At 44.2% G+C, this 20,705-nt stretch overlaps 1 protein-coding gene across 4 annotated transcripts in view; it reads left to right on the top strand.

Annotated features, from left to right (window-relative positions):
* WAPL (WAPL cohesin release factor) overlaps nt 1–20,705 on the top strand; it is a 315,421-nt gene that overhangs the window by 222,204 nt on the left and 72,512 nt on the right. For all 4 annotated transcript variants that reach the window (XM_033941573.1, XM_033941575.1, XM_033941572.1 and 1 more), the window contains one exon: nt 7,337–7,413. In XM_033941573.1, the coding sequence (XP_033797464.1) occupies nt 7,337–7,413 (77 nt within the window). The remainder of the gene's footprint in view (nt 1–7,336; nt 7,414–20,705) is intronic.

Here is a 20,705-nt window from a genome sequence, read left to right as displayed (position 1 = left end):
ACATGCGTGGTGCAGTGTGCAAACTTGAAACTTCAATCAAGTTTGCTTGAAAAGCTGTCCGCGTTGGGGCTCCGTAGATGACGTCACCCACATGTGAGAATATCTGCCTGCTGTCCCTGGATAACACCTGTTACGGTAAGTAACTGTGCTTTACGGTAAGTAACTGTGCTTTTCCTTTGATTACTCCTCTTAACTTTATCCTATGCCCTCTCATTACAGAGCTTCCTTTCAAATGAAAGAGACTCAACTCATCTGCATTTATGCCACGTAGGTAATTAAATATCTTCATATTGCCCCTCTCCTGCTTTTCCTCTAAAGTATACATATTGAGTTCTTTAAGTCTGTCCCCATACGCCTTATGTCGAAGACCACACACCATTTTAGCAGCTTTCCTCTGGACCGACTCCACCCTTTTTATATCTTTTTGAAGGTGTGGTCTCCAGAATCGTACCCAATATTCTAAATGAGGTCTCTCCAGAGTCTTATACAGGGGCATCAATACCTCCTTTTTCCTACTGGCCATACCTCTTCCTATGCACCCTAGCATCCTTCAGGCTTTCACCATCACCTTTTCAACCTGTTTGGCCACCCTAAGATCATCACATACAATCACACCCAAGTCCTGCTCTTCTGTCGTGCACATAATTTCTTCACCCCCTAAACTGTAATGTTCCTTCGGGTTTTTTGCATGACCTTGCATTTAGCATTAAATTTTATCTGCCAAATTTCAGAACGGTGATGTCGTCCAACATTCGACCTCATGGCGTCACCGGTCAACAAGAAAGTGGATTGGTTCTTCAGCCACCGTCACAAACCAGGCAGTGAAGGTTTAGACACTCGAGTGCAGCATTGGCCTCTGGAGGGTCATCTTTGTCTTCCCTCCATGGCCCATGATAGACCTGTTGAGATAGATCGTGGCGCACAGTGGTCAGGTGATTCTCGTGGCGCAGAACTGGCCGAGATCCGTGCTACACCAACCTGGTCCACATGCAACTGCATCTGTCTGTCCAAGTTGTATTGTAAGCTCTTCCTAGCAGGGACCGTCTACAAATGTCAAAATGTACAGCGCTGCATACACCTTTCAGCGCTATGTAAGTGATTAGTAGTAATAGTAGTCATCCTAGTCTTTTCACGCAGGGCCTGATTGCGCTTCAGAATCCAGACCGCTTTGAGCACATGGCCTTAGTCCATGATTGCTACTCTTGCGAAAACTTAGAGATGTTATCAATATTGGTGCATCCTGAAGCGTTAGGTTCCATCTGTACCGTCGACACCTCTGATTCTGGAGTTCCTTCAAGACACTGGAAAAGGAACTGGCTGTCGGCTCTCTGAGGGTTCAGATTGCCAGTCTCTCCTATCTGGGTCCTAGGCCTCTTAGAGACTCTTTGGCCACTCACTTGTATGTTGTCTGGTTTCTGAAGGGTGCTCTTAGGCTTCGGTCCCCATTGCGGCTACCCTGTCTGACTTGGAATCTCAATTTTGTGCTCCAGTCTGTGGCTCGCCCGCCTTATGAGCCTTTGGAGCAGGCATCGTTAATGGATCTTTCTATCAAGACAGTCTTCCTGGAGGCCATTACTTTGGCCCGCAGGGTTTCTGATCTTCAGACTATCCTGCTGGGATCCTTTTCTTAGGATCACTGATTCCAGCTTGTTTTTGCACACTGTTCCATCTTTTCTTCTGAAAATGGTCTCTAGCTTCCACATTAACCAGGAGATTCGACTTCCTATGCTAGAAGTCTAGGTAACAAAATGGGGGAACTAGAGACAATAGCAAGACATGACATATTGGATATCATTGGCATAACAGAAACATGGTGGAATGAAGAAAACAAATGGGACACAGTACTACAGGGATACAAACTGTATAGAAGAGATCGAGTAGGGCAGAAAGGTGGAGGTATTGCTCTATATGTTAAGGAGGGAATAGATTCTGTTGAAATGGTTACAACAGAAATGAAAGAGAAGCTTGAGTCACTCTGGATCAAAATTCCTGGTCAATATGGCGCAGATACGAAAATTGGCCTTTACTATCGTCCCCCAGGACAGGCGGAGGAAACTGATTCAGAAATGATGGAGGAAATCAAACAAGAATGCAAGACAGGCAATGTAATTATATTGGGAGACTTCAATTTCCCAGGGATAGACTGGAAACTAGCAACCTCCAACTGCGGCAAGGAGGCCAAGTTCCTGGAGGTGCTAGGGGATTGCTTCCTGGAACAAATGGTAAAAGAGCCGACAAGAGGCAATGCCACCTTGGACTTGGTCCTAAATGGCCTCACGGGACCGATAACAGAAGTGGAAGTCATGGTTCCACTGGGAACGAGTGATCACAATGTAATCAACTTTAAACTTGACATCGGGAAAGGGAAACATGCCAAAACCTTAACCACCACCTTAAACTTTAAAAAGGGTAAATACGATCGCATGAGAGCCATGGTAGAAAAACGACTCGAGAAGATGGTGGACAAACTTGAAACGGTAGATCAGGCATGGTCCCTACTGAAAAATACTATCACAGAAGCACAAGATCTCTACATTCCGAGGATTTCCAAAGATCGGAGAACAAAGAGCAAAAGAGAACTGGCATGGCTTACCATACAGGTGAAGGAAGCCATAAAAGAAAAGAAGGACTCTTTCAAAAAATGGAAATGCATAAAGACAACCGAAGCCTGGAACAAACATAAAGATGATCAGAAGAAATGTCACAAGGCGGTGAGGGATGCCAAACAGGAATATGAGGAAAAAATAGCCCAGGAGGCCAAAAACTTCAAGCCCTTCTTTAGATACGTGAAAGGGAAAAAACCTGCAAAAGAGGCAGTGGGACCCCTGGACGACCAGGGAAGAAAAGGGTACATCAAGGAAGATAAACAAATCGCAGACAAACTAAATTCCTTCTTTGCGTCCGTCTTTACGAAGGAGGACACCTCAACAATACCTGAAGCGGAGAAAGTGTTTGCAGGAGAAATAGAAGACAGCCTCACCACAGTTGAAGTGGACTTAGACCAGATATACTATCAGATCGACAAACTTAAAAGTGACAAATCCCCTGGACCGGATGGAATTCACCCGAGAGTCTTAAAGGAATTGAAGGTTGAAATCGGAGAGTTATTGCAAAAACTTGCAAACCTGACAATCAGAACTGGACAGATACCGGACGACTGGAGGATAGCGAACGTCACGCCAATTTTCAAAAAAGGATCGAGAGGGGAACCGGGCAACTATAGGCCTGTGAGTCTTACGTCTGTCCCCGGCAAGATGGTTGAAGCACTGATCAAGGATAGCATAGTCCGGCACTTGGACGCACACGACTTGATGAAACCCAGTCAACATGGATTCAGGAAAGGGAAATCATGTTTGACGAATTTACTCCAATTTTTTGAGACCGTGAACGAGCAAATTGATAGTGGGAAGCTGGTGGACATAATATACTTGGACTTCCAGAAAGCGTTAGACAAAGTTCCACACGAAAGACTTCTCAGGAAACTACAAAGCCATGGCATAGAGGGAGATATACAAAGATGGATAGGCAAATGGCTGGAAAACTGAAAGCAGAGAGTGGGCATAAATGGGAAGTTCTCCGACTGGGAGAAAGTGACTAGTGGTGTACCCCAGGGCTCGGTACTTGGGCCGATCCTTTTTAATATTTATATCAATGACCTGGAGGAAGGAACATCCAGTGAGATCATCAAGTTTGCAGACGATACAAAACTATGCCGGGCAATCAGATCGCAGGAGGATAGAGAGGAACTCCAGAGCGACTTGTGTCGGTTAGAAACATGGGCGGAGAAATGGCAGATGAAGTTCAATGTGGAGAAATGCAAGGTAATGCATTTAGGCAATAAGAATAAGGAATACGAGTATACAATGTCAGGTGCAACTCTGGGGAAGAGTGAACAAGAAAAGGACCTGGGTGTACTGATAGATAGGACCCTGAAGCCGTCGGCACAATGCATGGCAGCGGCAAAGAAGGCAAATAGAATGTTGGGCATGATAAAGAAAGGAATCTCGAGTAGATCGGAAAAAGTTATAATGCCGCTTTATAGGGCAATGGTCAGACCACACTTGGAATACTGCGTCCAACATTGGTCTCCCTACCTAAAGAAGGATATAAAACTGCTGGAGAGGGTGCAGAGACGAGCAACAAAACTGGTGAAGGGTATGGAGAAACTGGAATACGAGGATAGACTTATAACACTAGGATTGTTCTCCCTTGAGAAAAGGAGACTGCGTGGGGATATGATCGAGACCTTCAAAATACTGAAAGGAATCGACAAAATAGAGCAGAGAAGATTATTTACATTGTCCAATTTGACACGGACTAGAGGACATGTAATGAAGCTAAGGGGGGGACAGGTTCAGGACTAATGTCAGGAAGTTCTGCTTCACTCAGAGAGTGGTTGACACCTGGAATGCCCTTCCAGAGGAGATTATTGCGGAATCGACCGTCCTAGGCTTCAAGAGCAAACTAGATGCATATCTCCTTAAGAGAGGCATATAAAGATATGGTGGACTATAAATTACGCCAGGTGTACACCTGGCAGGGCCTCCGCGTGTGCGGATCGCCGGACTTGATGGACCGAAGGTCTGATCCGGAGATGGCAGTTCTTATGTTCTTATGTTCTATCTTTACTCCCTCCAGTCGCTGGATGTGCGCAGGATTTTGTTGCAGTACTTGGAGGTCACGAATGAGTTTCTGATCTCCAACCACCTGTTTATGCTGGTTGGTCCTGCCTGTAAGGGTAAGGGAATGGGGACTTGTATACCACCTTTCTGTTGCTTTTGCATTTCAAAGCTGACATTCAAAGCGATGGGCACTGGAGGATTAAGTGATTTGTTCACGGTCACAAGGAGCAGCACCAGGATTTGATCTCGCAACCTCTGGGTACAGAGGCAGTAGCTCAACCAGTGAGCTACAGTCCTTCCTGGGAACAAATATCTTCAGACAAATAAGAACTCAGCATTGCCCAAAAGGATTACCGTATGAGGTTCAAGCTGCCTCCACTGTTCTACCCACCATAGCGGCACAGAAAGCCAGAACCACTGCCCCACCTCACTCTAGAGGAGATCCAGTCCTTGCTACAAGCAAGAGCCATAGAGCCGGTGCCCCCCCAGCAAAGGTCAACCAAGGATTCTACTCACGGTACTTCCTCATCCCCAAGAAGACAGACAAATTCAGACCCATCCTAGATCTTTGCCACTTCGACAGGTGCATCCTCTAGGAAAAGTTTTGAATGCACTCTCTGGGATCCACTCTCCCCCTGGTCCAGAAAAACTACTGGCTGGCATCCTTAGGTCTCCTGGATGCCTGCTCACACATCCCCATCCACAAAAAGTGCAAAAAGGTTCCTGTGCTTCTCTATCTTCTACCAGCATTACTAGTACCAGATTCTCCTGTTTGGACTTTCCTCCACAGGCCAGCCTCAAAGGCCACTGTTTCCAGATGGATTAGTATGGCTGTTTCATCTGCTTATGTTGCAGCCGGAAAGAAGTCCCCTGTTTGTCAGGGCTCATTCTGTTAGAGGTGTTTCCTCTTCTTGGGAAGAGTCGGTAATCTCTTTGCAGTGCTGCTACATGGTCCTCCTTGCCTTTACCAAGTTTTACAGGATTGATGTGCCGACCAAGCAGGATGCTCCTTTTTTCACCTCCGTTTTGGCAGCAAGCTCATCAGTTCCACCCTGACTCTATGGACTGCTCTGTTACATCACACTTGTCCAGGAATAGAGCGGGATTGTACAAGAATGAAAGATTAGGTTCTTTCTTTTGCTAATCTTCTTTCTTGTAAATCCATGCTGTATTCCTGGAACCTGCCCTGTGAATTGCTGATTCGTCGATCGTCTGCCTTAACGAGTATAGGTAAGCTGGACTTCTGGTTTCCTAGCCAATCTTTCTAAGAGTACCATCCGAATATGTTTTACACTTTGCATTGGGGGTCCCTAGTTATAGTTCCCCTTCTGTTAGTACAGGCTGTGTTTCCTTAAAGCACGGTTTATTTCAGGTTTATACTGTTTTATAATCTGTTTATGATTGTTATGATATTTCATGTTATGAGTAGATTCGACTGATTTGTTGGGGAGTTTCCCTGTACCCCTCCCTTTTGTCTGTGTCCTCTACAGGTGACTTTCTGCTTTCAGATTAACTGAATACCTGAGGGCAGTCCTGAGGGAACAGGAGAGGGTTTAAAAAATTTTGTAAATGAGGCTTCCTACAAGCAGGCAAGTGACTGGCATGCATAATCCACTTGCCCAGGAATAGAGTGTGGATTTATAAGAAAAAAGATTAGCAAAAGTAAGAATCTAATCTTTCGATGACACTTGATAAATTTGTGGAGGGGCATAATCAAAACATACGTCTAAGTCCGATTTGAGCATATATCCCTAAACGGCCAAAGTCAGCAGTAGGAAAATGCCCATTTTTGAAAAATACAGAACAAGACCATTTGGATGTGGGCGGGGCCAATCTTGTAATGGACTGGCCACCCAGACATGGCAACAGAGCAGTGGGGCACCTTAGAGGGCGCTGCTGTGAAACTCACAAAAAGGGTGCCAGATAAACATCTCACCAGAACTCCCTTATGGTGAGCCCCCCCCCAAAAAAAAAACAAAAACACCTCACTATACCCACCTATCTACAACCCCAATAGCCCTCATGATAGTAGAGTAGGGTTTGAGGGGGTTTGGTGGGCACATATGTTCCACCATAAATGGCTTATGGACCTGGGTCCTCTTCTCTATGGTTCACTTAGCCCACTCCCCAGACTATTTAAGACTCCTCTGTGCAGCTCTACTAGGCTTTTCGATACCAGATGCTGATGTTCTGGAAACAGGTATATACTTTTTTATTCTGATCTTTGTGGGGAGGGTGAGAGGGGGGTCAGTGAACACTGGGGGAGTGTGTGTGGGTCTTTACTTTGATTCTGCAGTGATCATCAGATCACTTGGATACCTTTTTGCCACTTATACCTGTTTTTACATCGTCTTAACTCACAACGTTTAAGTTTCATCTAGGATGTCTAGTAAAACATTTGATTATCCTTGCAGGATGACTAAGTCTATGTTGGCCCACACCCCACCCTAACCCCTCCTCCAGATACTCAGCTCCGGGCGCACAGCGGCATTCAAAAGCATAAAAAGGCCCTCAACACGTCCAGCAAATCTGTTTATCGGCACTTAAATGGCCTGTCTTTAGGTCATCCAAGTGCCGACTTGGGCAGGTTTTTAGACTTATTTAAGTTTTGATTATGAGCCCCTTAGCATATACTGGCCCAATTAATACAGAGATTTGTCCTAAAAATTATAACCAGTGTGATTTCTATAAACGTCCTGTTTTTTTCCCACTAGGTAACTGTGCATAACCCTGAGAATCAGAGCTATCTAATAGCTTACAAAGACTCTCAACTTATAGTCTCATCAGCTAAGTATGTTTTTATGTTTACTGTTTAAGTATTTTATACCTGTAGAAATGTTATGACTATATGTATATAACAATGAAAAACTAGCTTGAATGAAACCGAATAAAATGCTTTAACTGTCTAGAATTTGCTAATCCATTTTTAGCTAAATGGAACAGCATTCACAGATATATTTTATCACACGAAATAATCAAACTTCATTGGTCCAGGTGTATAGCTTTGAAGAAAGGTAAATTTTAGATAAAGGATCCCATTTACAAAGTATTTTCCAGTCAAAAAGAACACGAGTCTTGACCAGTGGGTTATTCACCTCGACCCACAAGATTTTGCAGAAGAAATCATCTACAGCTTTTCAACTTCACCTCCCTGTGTCAATGTGCAGTCCCCATTTCCTCAGTTTTTCTTTCTGAAAGCCAGTGCCTCAAAGGATTTCTGGGACAGCTGCTGTGGGACAGCCCTTTTACAGGGGCATTGACACTCAAGATAGCTCAGGGTGTGTTCCCCTGAAAGCTCAGCGTGCCTCTGATTTATCAGGCACTTGAGTACAGGCTGAGTGGCCCCGTGTTGGTCCAGAAGGCTAACCCCCTACCCCCAAAGACATGTAAGGAGGTAGTGGGGTCGAGGGTTTCAGGATCTCAGAACCTGTCTATAAGGCAGCCCGAAGAGACAAGTTTCTTGAAAATCTTTGCTTCTTTGCTTGTCTAAGGAATCTACTCCTTTTGCCCAGCTGCAGTGTGAGCTGAAGAAAACAAAATTTCCTTATGTATAATGCAAAGAGGCCATTATAGCTGTTATATCACACATTATACCTGTTATATAACACATTTATACATGTGCCATGAAGAATTAACATATACCACAAATATAAAAAACCCAAGAAGAGGAGTGCAGAAAGGACTACAGGGTGAAACTGAAAGAAGCCAAAAGAGAGCGAGACGTCTGGCGAAAGCACAGGCAGAAGAACAAATGGAATTGCTAAACTAAAAGATGCTGGGAACCGATATGTGGAGAGTGATGAGGAAAAAGCAAATGTGCTAAACAAATACTTCTGTTCTGTGTTCACAGAAGAAAATCCTGGAGAAGGACCGAGATTGTCTGGCAAAGTTACATGAGAAAATGGAGTAGATTCTGTGCCGTTCACGGAGGAGAGTGTTTATGAGCAACTTGAAAAACTGAAGGTGGACAAAGCAATGGGACCAGATGGGATCCATCCCAGGATACTAAGGGAGCTCAGAGAGGTTCTGGCTAGTCCTATTAAAGACTTGTTTAACAAATCTCTGGAGACGGGAGTGATTCCTGGGGATTGGAGGAGAGCGGATATGGTCACTATTCATAAAAGTAGTCACAGGGATGAAGCAGGAAACTACAGACTGGTGAGCCTCACTTCAGTTGTTGGAAAATAATGGAAGTGTTGCTGAAAGAAAGGATAGTGTACTTCCTTGAATCTAATGGGTTACAGGATTCGAGGCAACATGGCTTTACAAAAGGTAAATCGTGCCAAACGAACCTGATTTGAATTTTTTGATTGGGTGACCAGAGAGCTGGATCGAGGACATATGCTAGATGTAATTTACTTAGATTTCAGCAAAGCCTTTGATACAGTTCCTCATAGGAGGCTGTTGAACAAATTTGAAGGGCTGAAGTTAGGACCCAAAGTGGTGAACTGGGTTAGAAACTGGCTATCGGACAGACGCCAGAGGGTGGTGGTTAATGGAAGTCGCTTGGAGGAAGGAAAGGCGAGTAGTGGAGTCCCTCAGGGTTCGGTGCTGGAGCCGATCCTGTTCAATATGTTTGTGAGTGACATTGCTGAAGGGTTAGAAGGAAAAGTGTGCCTTTTTGCAGATGATACCAAGATTTGTAACAGAGTAGACACCGAAGAGGGAGTGGAAAATATAAAAAAGGATCTGCAAAAGTTAGAGGAATGGTCTAATGCCTGGCAACTAAAATTCATTGCAAAGAAATGCAGAGTAATGCATTTGGGGATTAATAATCGGAAGGAATCGTATATGCTGGGAGGAGAGAAGCTGATATGCATGGACGGGGAGAGGGACCTTGGGGTGATAGTGTCCGAAGATCTAAAGGTGAAAAAACAGTGTGACAAGGCAATGGCTGCTGCCAGAAGGATGCTGGGCTGTATAAAGAGAGGCGTAGCTAGTAGAAGGAAGAAGGTGTTGATGCCCCTGTACAGGTCATTGGTAAGGCCCCACTTGGAGGATTGTGTTCAGTTTTGGAGACCATATCTGGCGAAGGACGTAAGAAGACTTGAAGCGGTCCAGAGGAGGGCGACGAAAATGATAGGAGGCTTGCGCCAGAAGACGTATGAGGAGAGACTGGAAGCCCTGAATATGTATACTCTAGAGCAGTGTTCTTCAACCTTTTTACACCTGTGGACCGGCGGAAATAAAATAATTATTTCGTGGACCGGCAAACTACTAAGACTGAAATTTTTTTTTAAAAACCATCGCCGCCCCATCCCCGCGAGCTCAGTCCCACAAACCATCTGATCCCATCCGCACAAGCCTCAAATAGTTATAATTTTATATTGAACATATTTTATTAAAGTATAAAAAGAAACAATATTCTATACAATTGTCATTTTATAAATACAAATAATACAGGGCAAAGATCAACAAAACCCCTGTCTCCCCTCCCCTTCACATATATACCCTCTACTATCAAGAAAACTGAATAAGCCAAATTATTACAAAATGCTACACAAATATCATGTAACAGAATACCACAGTCACACATGACAGGAATGGTGTTAGGGGAGTGGAACTAGAGCAACTGCCCCCTGGTCAGAGAGAGCCCTAAGCCAGCTGGAAGCTAAAGATGCACTGCCTGGGCTTTGCACTCCCCAGTTATGTCTAGCAAGATACATATTTCAAATCTGATATATTTGAATCACAAGATAGAAATAAAATTATTTTTTCTACCTTTTGTCGTCTCTGGTTTCTGCTTTCATTGCCTTTTCACTCTCTTCCAGCCAGTGTCTGCCCTAAGAACATAAGAATTGTCACTGCTGGGTCAGACCAGAGGTCCATCATGACCAGCAGTCCGCTCACGCGGCAGCCCTCTGGTCTAAGACCAGCACCCTAACGGAGACTAGCCCTACCAGCGCACGTTCTTGTTCAGCAGGAACTTGTCTAACTTTGTCTTGAATCCTTGGAGGGTGTTTTCCCCTATAACAGCCTCTGGAAGAACGTTCCAGCTTTCTACCACAGAACTTCCTTACGTTTGTACGGAATCTATCCCCTTTCAACTTTAGAGAGTGCCCTCTTGTTCTCCCTGCCTTGCAGAGGGTGAACAACCTGTCCTTAGCTACTAAGTCTATTCCCTTCAGTACCTTGAATGTTTCTATCATGTCCCCTCTCAATCTCCTCTGCTCAAGGGAGAAGAGGCCCAGTTTCTCTAATCTTTCGCTGTACGGCAACTCCTCCAGCCCCTTAACCATTTTAGTCGCTCTTCTCTGGACCCTTTCGAGTAGTACCGTGTCCTTCTTCATGTACGGTGACCAGTGCTGGACGCAGTACTCCAGGTGAGGGCGTACCATGGCCCGGTACAGCGGCATGATAACCTTCTCTGTCTCTTCAGTCCAGCATCTGCCCCTTCCATTCACTGTCTGTCTTTCCCTGCCATCTCTCCTCCTGCCCCCCCCCTCCCCCAATTTGGTCTGGCATCCATCATCTTCCTTCTGTTCCCCTCATGGTCTGGCATCTCTATCCTTCCCTCCCCCCTGTGGTTTTTAGCATATCTCTCTTCTCATTTCCTCCACTCAGATCTGATATCATTCTCTGCTCTCTCTTCCCTTTTCTTCTCTGGTCTTCCTTCTCTATTTTCTGCCTCCATCTAAATTAAATTCTTTCTTACTATTTAGTCCCGTTTCCCTCGTTTCACTGTGTCTACCCACAGCTTGTCATCCCTTTCCCTCACCTCTCCATTATCTTACTATTTTCTTCCCCCTTTATTTATCTCCTCCTTCCATCCAGTATGTGTTCTTTCCCCACTTCCATTCAGCATCTTCTCTCCCCTCTCAACTGATATCCATCTGCCTTCTGCTCTCTCTCCCTTCTTCTCACTTCCATCATCTGTCCCCTTCTCTCTCTCTCATCTCCTCCATTCCATCATCTGCCCCTTCTCTCTTCCTCCCCCCCAACTTCCATCATCTGCCCCCCTTCCCCTCACCTTTGCGGGTCACTTTCTTTCCCCTGAGGGTGGCTCATGTCAGAGGGGAAGCTTTGGCCGAGCAGAACCGCTTGCAAGGAACAGTGGAACTTACTTGATTGATGTCGATGCTGGGGCCCGTTGCCGTTTGAAGGAGAGAAAAAAAAAGGTGGAAAAAAGGGACCTGCAAAGGCGAGAGGAAGGGAAACCTCCAGGACAGCTGCTCTTTGCCCTCCTTCAGCGGCCCAAGAGTCCAGACCAACAGCGGCAGTTCTGTGTACTTTTAACTTCGGCACAGAGCTGCCCTAATCAATAGTTTAGCGCGGTTTCATGAGGCAGCCTTGGGGCCTTTGATAGCCGGCCCGCTTCGATGATGCGATATGGGCCGGCCTAGCAAAGGCCCCGAGGCTGCCTTATGAAACCGCGCTAAACTATTGATTAAGGGCAGCTCTGTGCCGAAGTTAAAAGCACACAGAGCTGCCGCTGTTGGTCTGGAGGTGCGGAGACAAGGCAGGAGTCCCGGCACAGTGACTGCAACCGGAAGTTGCAAGTCAGCTGACGCTGGCCTTTCGTTGTGGCGGGGACCGAATTCTTCGCGGACCGGCAAAATTTTGTTTGCGGACCGGCACCGGTCCGTGGACCGGCGGTTGAAGAACTGTGCCCTAGAGGAAAGGAGGGACAGGGGAGATATGATTCAGACGTTCAAATACTTGAAGGGTATTAATGTAGAACAAAATATTTTCCAGAGAAAGGAAAATGGTAAAACCAGAGGACATAATTTGAGGTTGAGGGGGTGGTAGATTCAAAGGCAATGTTAGGAAATTCTACTTTACAGAGAGGGTGGTGGATGCCTGGAATGCACTCCCGAGAGAGGTGGTGGAGAGTAAAACTGTGACTGAGTTCAAAGAAGTGTGGGATGAACACAGGATCTAGAATCGGAAAATAATATTAAAAATTGAACTAAGGCCAGTATTAGGCAGACTTGCACGGTCTGTGTCTGTATATGGCCGTCTGGTGGAGGATGGGCTGAAGAGGGCTTCAATGGCTGGGAGGGTGTAGATGGGCTGGAGTAGGTTTTAACGGAGATTTCGGCAGTTGGAACCCAAGCACAGTACCGGGTAGAGCTTTGGATTCTTGCCCAGAAATAGCTAAGAAGAAAAAATTTTAAAAATTTAAATTGAATCAGGTTGGGCAGACTGGATGAACCATTCGAGTCTTTATCTGCCGTCATCTACTATGTTACTAGTCACAAAATCATGAATGAATCAAAAATAAATCAAAATATTGTGAAATGTTAGCAAAAGTCCTCAGTTCACAGTGTTGGTTTCAAAAACCTATACCTTCAATAGAGGATTTCTTGTGGACCTCAACCCAAACGGGTGAGCTGATGCAGGCACGACACCAGGCAGTTCTGTGAGTACAGGCTGTTACTATGGGAGACTTCGGGGTGTTTCTTAAACAGTAGTTTTGAAGATCTCTGGAGTTTCCTGTAGGGTCCCCCACCTCCAAAAACCCCTTCCCTAAATTTTTTTAAACTTTTTATTCAGCTCTCCTAGGTTGTTTTCTGGCATCAAAACATTGCTATGGTGACCATCTAAGATTTCACTATTTTAATTTAAAAGCCTCTATTTGCCTCAAAACACTTCAATTTTACTAATAATCGATTTATGTGGACTCCTCAAGCTTTTCTACCCCGTATCATTGCAGTTTTGTGCTGGATGGCCAGCTTAGGAGCGACCATGTGCCGCATGTGGAGGGGGGCAGAAGCGCTGAGCTTAGCCCCCTCTAGTTCCTCTAGGGTCTTGGAACACAGGAAACTTGAATGTTGGGGCAAAAATCCCTCCTAGGGCTTTCAAATTGTGATTCGGCGTTGTCAGTGAAACACAAATGCACAGATATCTTTGAACCCATGAGGAGATGGCAAATGTTCCTGCAGAGGTCTTCAGAAAATCCAGTTCAGAGATTTCACTCTGATTTTATGAGTTTAATGTTTGAAGTTTATTTGAAATATAAAGGGTTGTCTGCACAGCCTGAAAGTATGCCAGTGGCTATCCAAGGGGGATTTCCCCTACAAGAACAACAGTCCATCGTGTAAAGGTATTCTGCAGGAACCAGAGGTTCAGTCGGAAAATAAATTTTGTTCCCGTTTGTCAATGTCAACGTCATTAAAAATTGTTATTACTCCCTGTTTATTTTTGTTTAAAATGTACTTTATTTCGTACTTTGTTTTAGCATTTTTGTACAACGCCTAGAAGGCTTGATTGGGCGGTATAAGAAATTTTTAAACAAACTTGAAACTGTATTGACTGGGGGTCAGGAATTGATTCATTTACACCTGCAAAATGAATCTTTAGGTAGAGGACTCTGGGTCGCAAGTATGCGCTACAGCAAATAATCTTTGGCAGCCCTGAACCAGGGAGAGGACCTGACAGTATGCAGACTTTTTATACCAGCAGATTTAATGGAAGTCTCTGAGGGAGTTAAAAATTTGGAATCGCCCCAGGCTTCCACAGTTCAAATTTCTCTTATAAGTAGTTCTAAGACCCAGTGCACATTTTTTTCCTTCACATCCAGAGATCACCATGATGCTGTCAGAAGTGCTGGAGGGCCCTTTGAATGTTTCCAGAGCCATGACAAAATTGTACCTGATGGTTTCTGAGTTCTAGCAGTTATTTGTACCACCTAAGGTGGATTCGCTGGTAGCGCAAGTGTATGTCACTTTGTAGTGAAGATAGAGTAATTCTAAAGGATGCACAGGTCATAGGGTGAACCTTATCCTCAAACAACAGTTTAAAGCTTTAGCTTTGGGTCAAAGAGTGACAGTGGAGGCTTCCTTTGTGGTGCATGCCTGCCAAAAGATACTGCACCAGGCTCCGGCTTCCAGATGGTACCTCCAGATGGTATTTTAGGGATTTGATTTTGTATGGACACACTATTCTTCTTATTCTCTGCCCAGGGAATGCTCTGTATTAGACAATGGGCGGGAGATTCTGCCTCTAAAGTTATTTGCTTAGTGCTGCAGTCATTCAAAAAGACCCTGGAAGGCGAAGTTGTCAGGGACTTCTTGGACAATGCCACAGCAATGACATTCATCAACAGGGAGCCACCAAGAGTGCTCTGTTGAAGCTAGAGGCCCAGTTTATGTTTTGCTGGGCAGAATCCCACATGCAAACCATTTTGGCAGTGCAAGTAATAAGCCTGGACAATGTACAAGCAGACTGTGTCACCAGGCTATAACCGAGGGAAGGGTGGTCTTTACCCTAGAGTGCTTCCAACAAAATTGTAAAGCAGTGGGGGAGGCCAACATTTGATCTAATGGTGTCAGTGACCAACAAGAAGGCTTCCCATTATTTCAGATGCAAAGTAGAGCTGGAAAGTGGTAGCATAGACACAATGGTACAACCATAGTCAACAAAGAAACTGATGTACATATTCACTATTTGAGGAATATCGACCCACCAAGGACTAGTAATTCTCATGCATCGGATTGGCCATTTTGCACATGCAGGACAAGTACCTCAGACTGTCTCTGCTCCCTCTTGGTAAAAGGTCCAATTGCCCTGGAGAGTCCGGGATGCTTTCGGCTTACGGCATGATTCTTGAGCATGCAGTCCTAAAGAAGAAAGGGTATTTGATGGGGGTTATAGCTACCCTCCTACAATCTAAGAAGCTGGCTACAGTCGCAACCTATGCTAAGACTTTGAAGGCTTTTCAGCACTGGTGTGCAGAACAGAAGGTGGAGCCTTTTAGGGCCCCAATTTCCACACTCCTTTAATTTCTTCAAGAGGGTCTCAAAGAGCCTAGCGGCTGGTCCCTTCAAGGTATAGGTGGCAAGCCTTTCATGCCTTATGACTCAAGTAGAGCAAAGGTCTTTGGATTCCCATCCGGATATGTCCAGATTTCTGAAGGGAGCGTTGCATTGCATCCCTCCTATATAACAACTATTTCCAACATGAAATCTTAACATCATGCTAACGGCCCTTAGTAGAGCCCTGTACAATCTTTTGCAGAGGCGTCGCTGATGGATCTGACTGTCAAGATGTTTTTCCTGGTAGCAGTCACCTCAGCAAGGCTCTCATGTAGAGAGCCGTTCCTCAGATATATGGAAACGGGTGTGTGTCTGCACATGGTGCCTTCCTTTCTTTCAAAGGTGGTATCAGTGTTCCATGTCAATCAGGATGTCCGTCTGCCTCTGTTACAGGTGCAAAGAAAGGACAACGTTTTGGAGTTACTGGATGTGAAGAGAGTTCTTCTCTGTTATCTCTGAAGTGTTGAATGTTTTTCATCTTTCAGATCATCTTTTTGGAATCGCCAATATCTAAGGAAGCCAGTATATAAAGCTTCAATTTCCAAATGGATCCGCACAGCTATTTCATCTGTCTATATTGGCTGTGGTAAACAGCTGTCAATCTCATTAAAGGCACATTTCACTAGAATTGTGGCTGCTTTGGGGCAAAATCCCAGGCAGTTCCATCCAAAGAGATTTGTAGGGTAGCTACATGATCCACTCTCCATACTTTCACAAAATTTATAGAGTGGACGTGAAGGTGCAAATGGATGTCACTTTTGGGTCCTTGGTGCTAGCAACGGCTCATCTGCCCCACCCTAGACTCAGGGGACTGCTTTGGTATGCCCCACTGGTCAAAGCTCATGTTCCTTTTGCACTAGAAGGGAAGAAGAGGTTCTTACCTAGATAATTTTATTTCCAGTATAAAGGAACATGAGTCGTGATGCCCACCCTGTCAGATGTCAATTTAGCCTGCTTCTGTCTCAGACAGGTAGGTATGCCTCCAAATGCTTGTCTTGGAGCAGCCAAGAGAGTATGTAGAAGATTGTTTTTCGACTGTCCAGTAAGTACAGTAAGTGATGTGATAACTCGCTATGGCAAAGTCCAGGAGAGATCCTATAATAGCTGTATAAATGTGAATGTTGGTTTCACTCAGGTAAATGGCTTGTTTGGATCCAACTTGCTTGTATTGTTTCATGGGTTTAATTAATTGTCTCTGTTGACTTGGTTGAGGAGTTCCTTGTTCCCTCCTTGTTATTTCTCCTCTTTTAGGGGTTATCGGCTGTTTTGGTACAAACTAAGGAGCTGGGGGACTGCCCACTGATACAAGGAGGTTGATCTGAAAAGATGTAGATATTTCCTTCTGCAAAATATCATGGGTAGAGTTGAATAACCCACTGGTCAAGACTCATGTTCCTTTATACTGGAAAGAAGATTATCGGGGTAAGAACCTAATCTTTCCTTTTCCCATAGAAGCAAAACAAAAACAAACCTTTGTGGGATGATTTTAAAAAGCATCCCCATGGATAATTCAGTGTTTTATATGTATAACATTTTATAAAAGTGTCTGTACTACATACATAAAGAGCTGTACATAGAAGCCACATATCAGACTAGAACAGAGGCATATCTGGAGGAAGAGTTGGGGACGGGTCTAATGGTTATGCAAATACTTCATAAAATATTTGCATATTCATGTGAAATTCAGAGATTGTACATAGTCAACTCCACTTAAGTTCACGTTGGTTGAGCGCATGCTTCGGTTATCTGCACCTGACCGTCACGGTCCCTTTTTTTTTTTTTTTACATTAAAGTCAATGGGCGTAAACTCCGGATAATTGCAATTCTGATACGCACACAATCCACTTATGCGCACAGATGTTGTAGGTCCAACCTCCATTCTCTCATGTTACATTTACTCTGGTTAAATGCAATCATGTTCTGACATGAATGAGCCACGTGTTTCGGAACTGCAGCCTAGGCCTGGCCAGGTGTTTGAACTTTCGGAACTGCCACGGGGACAAAGATCATTGTCTTTGGCTGAACATGTCCACCGTGCTGGACAAAGATCATTGTCTTTGGCTGAATATGTCGATGTCTTAAAGAGACTTGACCAAAGGTCAGGTCTCTATTGCAAAACATTAAAGCGTTCATCCTAGCCAGATTTCTCAGATTTACAAAAAAAGACTGGTAAAACAGCAGCAATCCTACCGGAAAACGGAAAAGGCTGGAGACGTCAAACAGGCATTGCTGTGATGGTTTGCTGAAGCTAGAAGTTGACAACTGCCAATCTGGACCTCTGCTGATGAAGAAAGCAGCACAGTTATCTGAAGAACTGGACGTAGAAGATTTCAAAGCAACAAACGGATGGTTAGAGAGGTAGAAAGTCCTTAATGGCATAAAATTTAAGAAGCAGCATGGCGAAAAACAAAATGCGGATGAGTTTGGTGCAGAAAGATGAGTCATGGAAGTGTTGCCATCAGTCATTGGTGGATATAAACCATGTGATGTTTTCAACGCCGATGAGTCGGGCCTTTACTGGTGTGCCATCCGTGATGGAACATTGGCCTTCAAATGCAGCGAAACTGTTGGCTTCAAGGTGCTAAAGGAACGATTGACATTGCTGCTCAGTTGCAATATGGATGGTAGTGAAAAGCTCAAGCCACTGGTGATTGGGAGGAATCAAAATCCTCGGTGCTTCAGAAACCTTCCTGTTGAATATGAAAGCAACAAAAACGCATGGATGACAGCGAAATTGTGGATTGAATGGTTACAGATGCTTGAAATTCTTATGAGAAGGCGTAGGAGGCACATTGTAATGCTGTGCAGCATCAAACTTGTGTTTCTGCCACCAAACGCAACCTCTTTGATCCAGTCGATGGACCAAGGGATAATTGCAAACTTCAAACGTCATTACAGGTCACTCTTCCTAGGATATGTGACGGCAGTGATTGATGCAAGTACGGAATCCAGCCCCCGAGCTGCTGAGCTGGCGAGAAAAATGACGGTGCTCAACTCTCTTCATATGGTATGGGAGGCATGGAGTTGAGTCTCATCAGCAATTTCAAATTGCTATCGATAGGCAAGCTTCGTTCACGTATCTGATGAGACAACTGAAGCAGACACTTTGTCCATTGAACTCCCAGTTGGACTCTCATCACAAGAGTTTGAGCTGTATATTGCTGTTGATAATGATCTGCCCACATCATCTGACATCAATACTTCCGATATCTGTACAGTCATAAAGGACACTGCAGACAACCAAGAGTCTGATGACGATGGAGATACTGCTGCTGTCATCACAACTAATGAACCACCTGCAGAGATTGCTTCCTTCTCGGATGCGCTGAAGTCCCTACACATGCTTTGTTGTTATCTGGAGATAAATGGCTGTCACGACTATGGACAGTTTTACAGAATCAGCACACAGCCTGAATCGTGCAATCTGCATACAGAAAACAATGACTGATTATTTCAGTAGAATGTTGGTTTAAAAAAAGGTTTATTGCATTAGACCCAACAGTACTGTTTCTGCAACTGTACCATATTACATTGTATTCGCTGTGTTTTTGGTTGAATAAAAGGTTTATTGCATTTGACTACAGTATACTGTGATTTTTCATGACTAACAAGCAGTGGCGTACCTAGGGTATGTGGCACCCGGGGCCCATCATTTTTTGACACCCCCCCCCCCCCCCCCCCCCAAAAAATTTTTTTTTTTTTTTTTTTTTTTTTTGCAATAACCATGAAATGGAATAAATGGTCAGAATAGAAACAGGCAGTGAAAATTTTCTTTTATTGAACCTCATATATGTAACCATTATTCCAAACATAACATAACATAAATTATGTCTAAATTGTCATGACATTAGAAGTACATATGGAGTAGTTGCAGGTGATGCTTGGGACAGTTCTGATTGTGTTAGTTCGGTTTTATGTGTTTTTTGAATAGAAGGGTTTTTATTTCTTTTTGAAGGTTTTGCAGTCTGTGGTTGATATCAATTGGTTGTAGAGTTGGGGGTCGAGTGTTGCAGCTCGAATGGCTAGGAGGTTGTCGAACAGTTTTTTTCTTTTGACGTTTTTGGTTGGAGGGTGTGTGAATGGTGCACAAGTTCTCCTATGTCTGTTTGAAGTGGATTGAATTATTTAGCTGAAGAAATTAGTTACCCCCCATTCCACACACATTAATTCTCTTCCATTTTTGTTCCCATTATAAAAAACACTGATAAGTTCCCAGAAAAAAAATACATTAAAATAAGAAGTGAAAACAAAGGCCCCTACAGATGAGAACATAACATAAGAATAGCCTAACTGGGTCAGACCAATGGTCCATCATGCCCAGTAGCCCATTCTCATGGTAGCCAATCCAGGACACTAATACCTGGTCAAAACCCAAAGAGTAGCAACATTCCATGCTACCGATCCAGGGCAAGCAGACACTTCCCCCATGTCTTAATAACAGATTATGGACTTTTCCTCCAGGAATTTGTCCAAATCTTTCTTAAAACCAGCTACACTATCTGCTTTTACCATAACTTCTGGCCACTTCATTTTTAAGTTTAGATCTTTCTTTCAAACAGAGACCTTGCTAGATGTCAAATACAGCACAAGGTAACTTCACATGGACTTAGCTGTGCAGGAAATGTGAATCTCCTCATACACCCACCATATAGTGCAAAAATGTGCAAAGGTCTGTTTTTTTCTTTCGATCACTACATAGCCTAATGCCACACAAGCAGCGCTGTTACAAACATATTCTGTAGGTCAATGCTAAGGATAACAAAGTTTCCTTCCTTGGACCAGGAGGAGATAAACCACTGGAAGAGATCCCAAAACAACACCCAAAGACCCACTCAGTGTGTGAATCAGTTGAGTGGAGTGGACTAACTGGGGGGTGGAAATGGGCCCGGAGTTTGCTCAGCAGAATTTCCCAGACCACCTCTTCCTCTCAACACATTGACACGCTGCCACCATCACCACTAGGAACACCTCACTGGGTAGGCCAGCTATGCTATAAACTTTATAAAACACATTATTATATTTTCTTATAAAGCACATATTTTAACTGACCTCTCTGACATCCACAGCCTTTCCATTCACAAAAATAGAAGGAAGAAAAGTTCCCATTTCCTGCTGTCTCATGTCCCCGGCCTATACAATATTTTTTTTCTGCAGACCCTTCAAAAGTCTGACCAAATCCTCGTTTCACTTGCATTATAAAGTACTGAGGATGCCATCTCTCCCCAATCCCAGGTCCTAAAGTCTAAGACAGTAGCGCAAACTAATGCTGCCAGATACAGGAAAAAAAAATTTTGATTCGATTCAGCCCTATTGAATTGGTTTTTCA

The sequence above is a fragment of the Geotrypetes seraphini genome, chromosome 4 (genome assembly GCF_902459505.1).
Source record: "Geotrypetes seraphini chromosome 4, aGeoSer1.1, whole genome shotgun sequence".
In the NCBI taxonomy this organism is placed as follows: Eukaryota; Metazoa; Chordata; class Amphibia; order Gymnophiona; family Dermophiidae; genus Geotrypetes; species Geotrypetes seraphini.
Note: the sequence above shows the minus strand (reverse complement) of the source record. Positions and strands in the feature narration are given on the sequence as shown.